Below are 12,250 nucleotides of genomic sequence, written 5' to 3'. Positions count from 1 at the left end.
AAATCTCTTTAGCCTGGCAACTTCTGTTTGATGGGGGGAGGTGCCCGAAACTCCAGCACAATGCTCATCACGTCACCGACAAACCAGCTGCACGAACAAGGACTGCTGGGGACAAGGTGGGCAGAGCAGATCCTTCGTAGGCTTGAGAAACCAACCTGGCCCCACCCAGTGACTGAGTTGCCACCAACTGTAAATACCTGTCCAGTAAACACAGCTCCTGTTGTGCATAACCAAACAAGAGAGAGGGAGGGGACACAGAGAGAGACAGGGAGACAAAAGAAAAAGAGAGAGAAAGTGAGCAGCTAGGAGTCTTTTCCTTGAACAGCGTCCCCTGAGATGCATGTCGCAGAGGAAAGGGCCAGCTCCAGCCCCCCAGGAGCAGGTTAGTATGACATCTTCCAGATAAATGTGTGATTGAGAAAGGAACAGATTGGCTGGAGAGAAGAGTTCACACTGGTGTCTAGGGATGGAATGGTTCTTGGCCCTCGCAGCACACTCCTCCCACTTGTGTTATTGGCCCCTGATTTTCCCTCAGTGGATGTCCTCATAGCAGGTTCAGAGGCAAGCAGCTCGCATTCCTGATGGCTGCTTCTTCCAAAAGACTTTTTGTTTTCAGGGGATTATTTTCTTTGCAATCAGTCTTTTAAATTTTAATGTTATTTTAATGCACTGTAAAAGAGATTTTAGAGGATATGCAATGGTGATGGCACCTGCTTTCAATAAACAGATGCTGACTAATTTGCTTGCTAGGAAAATTATCTCCAAGGTGTTGCCTAAATCAAGAGAAATACATTGACCGTTATGTCTGCATCATTGAGCATCTTTTCATATGGGAGAGCTGTGATTACATTTTCCTCGGTGACTATTAGATTAATTGATCTCCCGTTTTAATCATAGCGTTAAGCCTTATTACCCTGGCCTGGGTGCTCCCTCCAATGGAATGTTTGATGGATGATGTTATAAAGCTGGTAGTTCTGAATTGATGAGGGAGGCATTAGTTGATTGGGAGGGATCCATAAGTGAATATTTTCTTGAGCATCTGTTCAAGATTAGTTGTCCCTCGTGGTTCAGCTGTACTTTTTCCACCTTCTAATAAAGGCCTTTTTAAGCAGTCAGAAATTAATAGTGCCTTTCATAGCCTCCTTGGGATACTAACTATGACATCGCTTACCTAGCTCAGCAAAAAGAGCTCATAATTAACCAGGGGTGATTTTGCACTTACTTTGTTTATTCTGTTGAACTTGAATTGGAGACAGCAGAGGAGGGGGAATAAATTCAAGAGGAAAATCTCTGCCGAAAGAAGTTAGGGCTTCCCTTTTAAGGAAAACCATGCAACCTGGGAACGAGGAAGCCTTTGAACTGACACCCTGGAAAATCAGGGCTTTTCTACAGCATTGGAGGCTCAGCAGCAAGTTATTTCGGGGAAAGTAGACAGCTGCATGCTTACTCATGCCGATTTTTCAAATACTGATGGTTATATCCACTCCAGGATATTGCAGGGGAAAGGTAGGGTCATGCCAGATCAATCATACTTGTTGCAGAGGGAAAATTTAAATCACCCAAAATCAAAATGGAAATTGCATTCAGTGTAGATAACAGGGATTGAATCGGCCTGGGATTGGAAGAAAAGCTCCATGCAGATTTAGTCCAGGAGTCCCCTTTCCTTGCTTTTAGATTTTTCTGCTTAAATTAATACTGTGTGTGAAAACAAATGTATTTAAGGGGCTCTAATAAAAAGTTTTCATATAAACAAGTCTTTGGATGATGGATGTTTCCTTCTACATAGGAAGCAAGCAACATTTTATAATGTTTGGATTTCCTGTATAGCTTAATTATAAAGAGGATTGTTTTTTTTTAAAGGCCTTCCACTATGATGGCAAAACCAACACCTTTCATGATGCAATCAAATTATCTCTATTTTATGTGTCAATAATATTTTAGGGTCTTTTGTTCCAGGCGTGTGAAGGGAGGGTATACTATTCTACACAGATAAGTGATCCTTTCTGCATCTCTCATCCAATACGTAGAATGCTCCACAACCTATTTGTAAAATATTCTCTTGGGACAGAAGACAAAAAAGCATCAATGGTTAGCATATGCCTCTTTTCTGATGGCCTGCCAGCACTTGTCTCCTGACAATCCTGGCTTAGAAGAGGTGATTACATATTGTTGCTTGGACACACCTTAGGTATTTTTGAGAAGCTTTAGTCTTGATGTGAGAGCAAGCAGGAAGAAGTAATCGGATCATGTTAAGAAGGCCACTGGACCTCCCCTCTTGAACAGCCAGGAATGAACTGCTTCAAACATTTTCAATAGGAAGTCCACAGCTAATTTATTGGCTTCACTCTTGCCTACTAAATGCCAGCCCCCAAGGGAGACTGCAGCCAAGAAACCAGAGGGAAACTGAGATGGGGAAGGACAACCATAAAGGAGACAGAAAAAATCCTGAAGTATAAGGACATCTAGCTGGTGACCAAGACCAGATAATTCACATTGTAGTATTTCCCATTATTATGTATGTGTGTGAAAGTTGTAAAATTAAGTAAATTGACAGGAAGAAAAATGATGTATTTGAAATGTGGTGTGGGAGGAGAATTTTCTGGGTACTGTGGACCAGCAAAAAGACAAATAGATGGAGTCTAGATTAAATCAAACCTGAACTCTCCCTAAAAGCTAAAGTGACCAAATTGAGGCTATCATATCTCTGTGGTGATAGGGTAATTGTCAGGGCCTCTGAATCTGGATTCTCTCCAGCTGGATTCTGCAGGGCCTTTAAAGCTTACTCATCTACTGTTTTCTTCATTGTTCTTGTTTTAGGCCATGAACCGCTAGAGGAGCTGCTGACTTACGATGACCTTTTCCTGGAGTGTTTCAATGCCTTTCTGGCTCTACCTGTGAGAAGAACTCACCCCTATGCCTTTTATTTAACCTTAGCTGGGCCTAAAGTGTAACTGCCATGTAGTGGGCACTGTTTTCTCAGAGGAAGAAACATGCTCACTATTTATTTGTACATGTGGCTTCGTTTGAATGACTACATGCTTCGGTTTGTTCTTTGAGTAGTGCATTAGTTGTGGAGGCGGATGGCTAGGAGAAAATAAAGCCACACCAGATGGCCACAAGCTTGAGGAACAGAAGAGGTGTGGAGTAAAAGAGAGAGAGAATCAAAGCTCAGATGGGGATCCCAGCCTACAATGGAAGGCAAAAGGTTCTGTGAAAAGGAGGTCACAGGAACTTGGGTCAACTGGAAGAAAACTCTCCATAAATGGATGGAAATCCTATCTTTGTCCAGGGTGGTGTATTGTAAGAGCCTTGGGTAAACTGGAGGTGTCCCTGGCATAAGAAAAGCTTTTCAGAGAACAAACACAGAAGTGGGGGGCATAGACAAATTCTTTTGTATGTGTGTGTGTGTCTTTCTCTGTGGTCCATCTAGCTCACCATTTTCTACTCTGACTGAGAGAAGCTGACCAGGTGTGTCAGGCAAGCATTATTTTTCTTTCTTAGAATTAAAAGGTGACATCTGCATGCTGCCATTTGTGTAATGCATGGGTCACTTTCCTGCCTAAAAGATACTTTTTATCTTTCAAGTAGGTGTTTCCTCTTCGACTGCATTATGATCGACTCACAGGATGGCTGCAGGAGTTGGATGGCTTCCTATTGAACTCTTCAAGTCACCTGGAAACTGGATCAAGGTCTCTTTGCTATGGAGCAACCGATGCAGAGAGAGAAAGAGCCCTGGACTGGCTATCCCGAGAACGCTTCATTCAATTTAAAAGGTTGAATACCAAGATGTGTGTGCTTTTGTCCTTTTTGTCTGCCTTCTGTAGGGCTGTCTGGGCTGTGTCTTGTCTCTCCATGATGGACTTCTAAGATGCAGATAATCTATGTGACTTGGCTTCTGTCTTTGCAGAGTGGGAATTGAGATACGCCCCTGCCTATCAGTTGGTTACATTCTTTTGGGTTGCTGGACTAGGAGCTTTCACAGTTAACAAAGAGAGAAGCAGACAGGAAACCTAGAGTCCACTGAATGTTCATTAAAGCTGCCATTGATTTGTTTGCCCAAGTCACTTTCCTAGCTAGAACAACAGAACAATCTTCAGGACCTAAAGTGATCAACTAAATTAAATTAAAAAGGTGAAAGCAAACAATGAACAAACAAAAACCCTAACCCCCCATATTAATATCGCCAGATAAGAACATCATATTATAATACAGATACCAGTAAATGACAAATATGCCAACAAAATCCTGTGTAATAATAAAAAAAAGTTTAATTTGAGCTGTTGGCCCCTGGATACATATAACTATATTTAACCATCTGTTTTGATCACATTTATGACATTCTTTCTAACAGAACATTGGGTTGCATGGATAATCTGTCATTTTAAAAAGAGTCTATTGCAGGCTCTCTCAACCAGGGTTTCGTGAAATCCTGGATCTCTTGACAGCCTTAGAAGGGTTTCCTGAATGGGTGGGAGTTGGTTAATTTTTTACATATTTTTTAAATTTGTTAAACATTTATTGGGTGATATGACCATTCATGGCCATGTGAACCTGCCCCCCTCCCAAAATGGCCAATGATGGGCCTGGAGGGGGTGGGAAGGGGAAGGGCCCTGGGTAGGCATGTACACAGCTATGCTTCCCAACTGTATTCTGCATGATTGCAGCACTTCTGTGGTTTCTTGAAAACTGAAGAATGTTTCAGAGGTTTCTCAATGGTAAAAAGGTTGAGAAAGGCTGGTCTAGTGAATACACACTGTAGGGTTGAGCGCTTCAGCTCTGTTCAGCCACCTCGGTGATCTCCAAAGCCCAAGGCGGCCAGTGCTGCCTTCAGTGATTGCCCAGGTGACTGAACTGAGCCGAAGCACTCAACCCTAAGAGGTTCCTTTCCCTCCATAGTGAGCAACAGCCAGGCTTCAAGCATCGGAGATAGAAGGACTAGAATCCCAGTTCAAAAGTAGGCAGCAAAGGTGTTCTCAACCCATAGAGAATCTTGTAAAGACTTCACTTATTTGAAAGTAAGACCTACTGAACGTATCAGACTTCCCTGCAAGCATATATAGGATTATTTTGCATATCAAGAAATAATCTATTGGCACATTCTCAAGTGCACAAAATCCACTAACCTTCAGATGGACCAGTGCAGATATGTTTTAGTGTTAATGCTGGCATTAAAGCAACATTAAACTTGTGTGGGAAAAGTGCAATTTCCAGTGTCTGTGTAGGTATGAAAGATTTGCTGAAGGACGGTAGTTTTGCTGAAGGAAGGAATTGATCCTTTTAAAAAAGGCAACAGTGTTCATGCACTAGATATGGAGAATACCCAGCTCAAATAAGTTTTTTTTTTAAGGGAGACAAATCTAACCCAAACTCATTTGTGTCACACTATTCCTTCAGAGAACTGTGCACATAGGTTTATCAGGCAACCCACCTTAGCCATATCGTGGCTGGTGGTTCATTAGATTATAAGTAGCATTTAAATTGGGCCTTTCTCTTTGAGAACCGTGGGCTTCAGGTACCTGCCAGTGGCTCATGGTTCTGAATCGCCATCTGTCACAGATTCTGCATACTTTCTGGAGCTTTTGTTTGCTGTGTGTCTCCTGCTAGGACAGTCTTTTACTTGGAATACAAACTGGCAAAGCTGCTGATATGTCCGCTGGATGAGAACTACCCAGAGAGCCGCTATGAACTTGGTGGCTACAGTCGCCAGTCTGACAGTGTGGCAGTCTCCAGTCTCCCCAGTCATCCATCAACAGCGAGACAGCCCACTGGCATCCCAAGTCACGTGCTACTAAGATTGCCTAGTCAAACTCGGAGCAGCCCAGCTTGCTTAGGTAAGCCTCTTGCAACCACTCTGTGCTAGGGTTGCCAGCTTTGGGTTGGGAAATAGCTGGAGATTTGGAGATGGAACCAGAAGTGGATGGAATTTGGGGTGGGGAGAGACCTCTGTGTTGTATTATACTATGGAGTCCACCCTCCAAGGCAGCCATTTTCTCCAAGGGAACTGATTTCTTGAGTCTGGATATGATCTGTAATTCTGTGGGAACCTCAGCTCTCACCATTTGGGGACTGGCATCCAGTCTATGCTCACCTTCCCAATAGGGGCCTGTCAGTATGTTTCTATTTCTCCTGTTGGGAAGTGGCCTATAACTCTTATAGTGTAATGCCAGGGTTTCTATTTGGCTGAATGTAAAGCAGCCTATGAAATACATCCTTTCTTTCTCTGACATTCTTGGCCTGGATTGTTCCATGAACTTCAACAGCATTTCTATTGGAATATATCCTTTCTTGCAATCTTTCAGGTCATTTAATGCAGGGGTCCTCAACCCCTGGTCCTCGGCCCGGTACCGGGCCACCAGCGGCCGCACCTGCCTCCCCCCCTCCCGCAGTGAGAGGGGGGGAAAGAGCCAGGCGCGGCCGCCAGCACTCCAGCAACGCAAACGCGCACGTGCGGATCTGCCGTGCATGCATTTTTGCGCCCCTTGCTGGCGAAAACGTGCATGCGCGACGGCTCTGCGCATGAGTGTTAGCGCCACCTAGTGGCAAAAACACGTATACACGGCAACTGCGTGTGCGCATTTACGTGCAGCTGCGGAGGCCGGGCCGCCAGATCTCTCCCACCCTTGGAGGCGGTCCCTGACTACAAGAAGGTTGGGGACCGCTAATTTAATGCATCCAAGAAAGGCTGGAGCCTCTTTAAGTTCATGACACAATTCCTTTATTAGTTTGTAGTGGTTGTGTTGTGTGGTATTTCTGAAATATAGATGATGATGGAAGGGTGCCCCTCAATGAACTGTGAAGTAATATAGCTATTATGTTCCTGCATAAGAGGGCCTGTTAATTCCGTTGCACATGGCATGGCAAATAAAAGACTCAGGGCTGAAAGTGGCATGCATTCATAAGCACCTTAGAAGAATCATGATCAGACAGATGTTTGCAGGACCTTCAAGAAGCCATGGAAAGCAACACATTTCCTGTGTAGTTTCTGTTCCCTGAATTCAAAATGAAACTGCTGACCTGGAGTTGCTGTTTACCAATTATGGCTCACAGTTGTAGCTTACATGAATTAGTCTAATCCTTACAACAACAAAAACAAAAACAAAACCCTCCATCTAAATGAGATTCATAAGAAATGTTCATGATGTGATAGGGAAGGAAAGTCGGAAGGTGCCTTTCTTTAACAACAGAAGACTGACACAGTAAAATAATCTCTGATGACCTGACTTTGTGGAAAGGGAATTTGGAAAACAACCTGGAAGTTGCTTTGGAGACAGATTGTAAACTCAAGATCCTGCTGTGTCTTTTCCCCTGTCCACACTCAAGTGGGAAATTTAGGGCTCACTCTCCAGCCAGTTATCCTTAGGAAATTGTATTTCTGATCCCACTAACCTTCGATATATTCTCTTTTTGCAGGCCGCTTCACAAGATTTTCTGGCCAAATTCCCATTCAGATCTCCATGGAGTTCCCCGGCATCTTGAGCTTGGGCCAGTTTCCAGTTACAGAACATTTGAGTGGGTTGCGGTTCAAGAGTCTGCTGTCTGACTCCAGTGTCGAAAGGGCAAACGGTGAGAATCCTGCAGCTAGATGTAAGAAAACAGAGGCCAGGCAGCAGCAGAAAGGATTTGTTTCTGGGCATGCAAAGAAAGGTTCCCTGGATAGATACTTTTTTATTAATGGTGAAGGCAGTGGCCTAATTTAGAAAGATAGTGGAAACTATTTCTTCTTGAAACGTTTAGAGACTTCGTGTGGTAAATTGCTGCCCAGAGATGATATCCTGCTGCTTAGTTATGATAGGCCACATGATCTTTTACTATTGTGAAGAAGTTCCATTCAACTGAGATAAGGATGTCTAATAATAAAGATCTTATTATTTATATTGAAAGCAGATACACAGATTTGCAGATCCCCCCCCATTTCCTCATAGTTTCAGGGAATGTTTTTAAACTACTATTATAAACTTAAGGACTGTACTTGGAGCTGTCCTGTACCTTATTATTATCTGGTAAATAACCACTTACGCAAAGAGTCTGCTGCTCTCTCACAATCAGTGTTTGTATGGAAGAAAGGTGCCCATAGCTATGCACAGTCAGCTTGTTAATGGAAATCCTTATGAATCTCAGGTCCCATGAATGTTTCAACAATAAGTGCTCCAAGGCACTGAGGCAAAGTGATATGAAATGGAGGTTTTGCCGTATCTACAATATGATCTATATCTGCAATTGTTAGTAGTCAAGGGATTTTGGAGGGCAAGTACCTATCATAACACCATCTATCAGGAGGGCAACAAATTGGGGCCACCCATTGTAAATAGAGGTGTCTGCATACTTGAGGGAGAGGAGCGGGCCTGCCAGGGCACCTGATGTGTTATAACATTCTGGAACAATACCTTGGGGTCAGGAGTTGGGTGACCCTCATTCAGCAGTGCTACACTATGTTTTATGGGGGTGGAGAACAACCTTGCCCCATCTGAAGGCATGATAAGGGCTGAATATGTTCACTCCTCTGTGGATACTGAGTCAGATAGAGGGTAAGAGGAAATTGGGCTACTCAAGGCTCTAAGAGTCTAAAGTATTTTGGAAGGGAACATTTGGGTCTGGAAGACTTCCTAATTGTTTCTCTTTCCCTGATATTCCATTTGGACCCCAGCTTTTTCGGTAACCATTTTGCCAGTGTGCGAAAGTCAGCACTGGTGACCAGGAATAGTGTCCCCCCCCCCCTCCTTTTGGCACATACTATTTTAGACATCTTGTCTTTAATGAGCTTTTATGTTAAGGCTCAATTCATGTGTCACCTCTGTGGACACCGTTCATATATCACACTAAGATCCAATTCATATGCTACCTTGTGGCAGCAATCATACCTCACAGGTGATCCATGAATGAGACCCAAGATGTTCTCTGATAGTCACTAAGAGACACAAGGTGTTTTGCAGTTTGTTGACAGGGTTGCCCCTGGGGAACTAGTGCTTCATTTTCAAAAGTGTCCTTAAAGTTTCAATCAGATAGTCTTCAGCAACGGTTAGAGGGCAGAAGGAGGGCTCCTCAAGCAGTCAAATGTACCCATTAATTGCATGAATAGCAGCTAGTTGGGGAAAGTTCGTCTTGGCCTCTGGAAGGAAATTCCTTCAAGGCTCAGACATTAGATCTTTGTTCCACTATATGTTCTCATTTCAGGAAGGCTCATGAGTGGCTTTACTACTGCCGATGAACCAGTGATCTCTCCAGTTCCGCTGAGCAGAGCTACTCATAACTCCTTACCTGATCAAGAGGTCACTGAGCTTCAAGTGGATTGGTAAGTATAATGCAGTCACCTCTGCTGCTATACTTTCAGTTGTCCTGAAATTCTGCAACTGTGTGCAAATGGGACATAAACTCCTAACAATTTGGTACAAGCTATGACTCTGAAAAGGATGCCAGTAGTATTCATTTGCAAGGCACTGATTATCCCATATGTCAAGGCTGATTCTCCTTCTGTATGGCTGCTGCAGACACAAGGGAGAACAGATGTTCTTGTGTTTATTGGTATGATAGCTGGGATTCAGGAGCTGATGGGCAAGTGGCCATGCTTCACCCTCTATTCTGTTCATGGGCACCCTTACAGGAAGGAAAGGAAACAACTCATCATCTCAAGCAGGGATTGCCAGCATGGCAGTGGCTCATGGCAACTGTAGTCCATGAACATCTGGAGAGCCACAGTTTGGCCACCCCTGATCTAGAGTAACTGTATATTGGTTTTTTCCACTTCCTTTGGGAAACTCATCTTCATCTACATATGCACACTCTTTGCAGCTTTGCTCTTTGCAGCTGGGAGAGACCTGATACTGAGGAGAGGCTTATACTGTTCCTTTAAATTGGTGATTCTTGGTACTTTGATTGCATAGACTTAATGAAACTGAAGATTTATGACGGGCCCTAAAGGGACCAAATCAAATTGCCAGGAACAGCTATGTAGAAATACACGAGACAGTATTTGGTTGCAAATGGAACTTACGTTAGGCCAGGGATTGGAATCAGGTTGCTAGGAGAAAAAGAGGGTATCTGATGACTTCGCTATGTGGTAGCCATAACTCAACCTTGCTTTGATTTCCTGGTGGACATAGGAGTGTGGTGGTGCACTCTTGTCCTGTGTGGGCAGTGGAAATGATTGCCTCTTTAAATGCGGCTAGCGGTTTTCTGATTCCATCCAGCATATTCTCACAGTCATGCATAAACTGGTGACATAGATTTCACTGGTAGGAATTGGGGGGAGGCTTTTTCAGCTGTTGTCTCCTAGCCATGGGGCTTGGTGCCTGCAGGGGTTGAGGATGGCTGCTTCCCTAGAGGCCTTTGGAGTGGCTTTGAAGCCCTCCCTTTTCAAGAGAACCTTGGAGCTATATTAGAGAAAAATTTAGCATATCTTACTGACTTTTTATTGATTTATTTTTGTGTTATAAACCACTTTATAGACTTTTTGTTGAAAGGCAGACTATAAATCAATGGCATTTCTGCAAAAATGATTTCCCTCAGGGTTAACAACATGGATTCAATGCTGTGAAATCTTTTCTAGAGGTTAATTTTTATAAAGTCCTCATATTAAAGACCTTTCAGCTGAATACAGCATACTTACTAAAAAGTTCTCATTGTAGTTGCAGTACAGAAACCGGAGTGACTCAAACTGACCCACAAGGAGGACATGTATCCCTTTGTATTGTCTAATTTTAACACACTGATCTGTTCCATCTTTTTCTTAAGGAGCTGTGAGAAGAAATTCTCGGAACCCAGAAAGGTTTTACAGTTTGACCTGAATAATGCAAATAACCTTGAGGAAGGGCAATTGTCTTATGGCCTTAGAAGTGCTAATCTGCAGCAGCTGAAAGAAACCATCTTTGGCACTGTGAGCAATGTTGCATTTCACTAGAAACTTTGGAGATATTCACTCTGGGCAGCTTCTGATCTTTCTTTCTAGCTCCTAGTTCCTATCTTTAAGCTCCTATTGCATGGTAACTGTCATAATCACCGTATGATTAGGAAAGGGGGAAATGGTTGTCTCAGATTGTCCAGAGAGGAGCCATTAGAAAGTCATAGTCCATGCTTACAAAACCAGGTGGTCCTTTCTAGGAGGTAGAGCCACTTCTTGGGGGGAAAACCAGAATTATTCAGTTTAGGAGGAACAATGGCAAATTGTTTCTGTCCAAGCACACATCTGATGAGTGAGTCCCCTTGCAGCCCTGCACAAAGATATTAGATTTCTGGAAATTTTGAAGCCATGGGGGTGTGGGAAAAACTTTTCCTCCTTTTTTTTCTGGAAAAAATGAAATTGGGGGCAGGGGATTGAAATATATGCAACTTGTACTGTCCTATCAAACCTAAACTAATCTTACTGCTTTAACAACACGAAATGTATTAGTTATAGCTTGACATATGAAGCCATAATGTTTGACATATTTATGGAATTTAAAAGTTATAAATGCCTTCATGTTTATAAGCAAACCTGTAAATATGCCTAGTATTTAAGAGAAAACTGCAAGCTAATACACACATGTTACCGTAGTACATGTCCCTTAATTTTTGCTATCTATAGGCAAAAACAGGTGTTAAACAGAAAACCAAAGCTTTCCAGTAAATAACATAAAATATATAATCAACTTACAGTGATTAAATCACAAGTACAGTTTATACTGATTCAACACAAATTGAAATTCTTAGCTTTCACTAATAATATATGCATAGCTAGATGTAATTCCCTCTAGATGCTGCCTTCTTCTTTCTATGGCTACCTTTTTACTGTTGAGAAATCCCTGACACATGCTTTAGCTTTGAGAAACCCCAGAAGTGATGTCAATAGGCCACACCTCTCTGCCACTGCTGAGAGTAGCTAGTACTCTTGTCCTCTTCCAAGTAGCTAGAGTGATATGGTGCTGTTCTATTCTTCCTCCTTGTACTGCAGAAAGCTGGCATGAACAGTTTCAGGGAGTTCCTCTGTGGCACACTTGGGATCTACTTGCTAGACTTCTGGATTGACTGTGAGGACTTCCTGGAGCATACCAGGCACCTGGAGGCCAGAGCTACACCACAGGAGACCCAGCTGTTCTATTTCAGCGCTCTCCGGTGAAGATGCAAATAAATTCGTTGAACTAAGTATAGGAGGGAGGGTCACTTATTTTACATACCCTATTTCCCAGGCAATGAGGAATGATGGAGCGCCTGTCAAATCACTGCATCACAGACTGCTAATTGCCTCAGGCTTGTATGCTGTGCTTTTAAAAAGCAATAT

The 12,250-nt window shown here is 43.0% G+C and overlaps 1 protein-coding gene across 3 annotated transcripts in view; it reads left to right on the top strand.

Annotated features, from left to right (window-relative positions):
* Positions 1–249: 249 nt before the first annotated feature.
* The window catches only part of LOC143839761 (uncharacterized), a 35,179-nt gene continuing 23,178 nt past the window's right edge, over positions 250–12,250 (top strand). For all 3 annotated transcript variants that reach the window (XM_077342225.1, XM_077342234.1, XM_077342217.1), the window contains exons 1-8: positions 250–382; positions 2,818–2,894; positions 3,589–3,773; positions 5,605–5,831; positions 7,411–7,563; positions 9,172–9,289; positions 10,729–10,870; positions 11,924–12,084. In XM_077342225.1, coding sequence (XP_077198340.1) covers positions 337–382; positions 2,818–2,894; positions 3,589–3,773; positions 5,605–5,831; positions 7,411–7,563; positions 9,172–9,289; positions 10,729–10,870; positions 11,924–12,084 — 1,109 coding nt within the window. In that variant the 5' untranslated portion in view covers positions 250–336. The remainder of the gene's footprint in view (positions 383–2,817; positions 2,895–3,588; positions 3,774–5,604; positions 5,832–7,410; positions 7,564–9,171; positions 9,290–10,728; positions 10,871–11,923; positions 12,085–12,250) is intronic.

This window comes from Paroedura picta, chromosome 1, assembly GCF_049243985.1.
Source record: "Paroedura picta isolate Pp20150507F chromosome 1, Ppicta_v3.0, whole genome shotgun sequence".
Classification (NCBI taxonomy): domain Eukaryota; kingdom Metazoa; phylum Chordata; class Lepidosauria; order Squamata; family Gekkonidae; genus Paroedura; species Paroedura picta.
The sequence above is the reverse complement of the archived record's forward strand: the minus strand, read 5'-3'. Positions and strand labels throughout refer to the sequence as shown.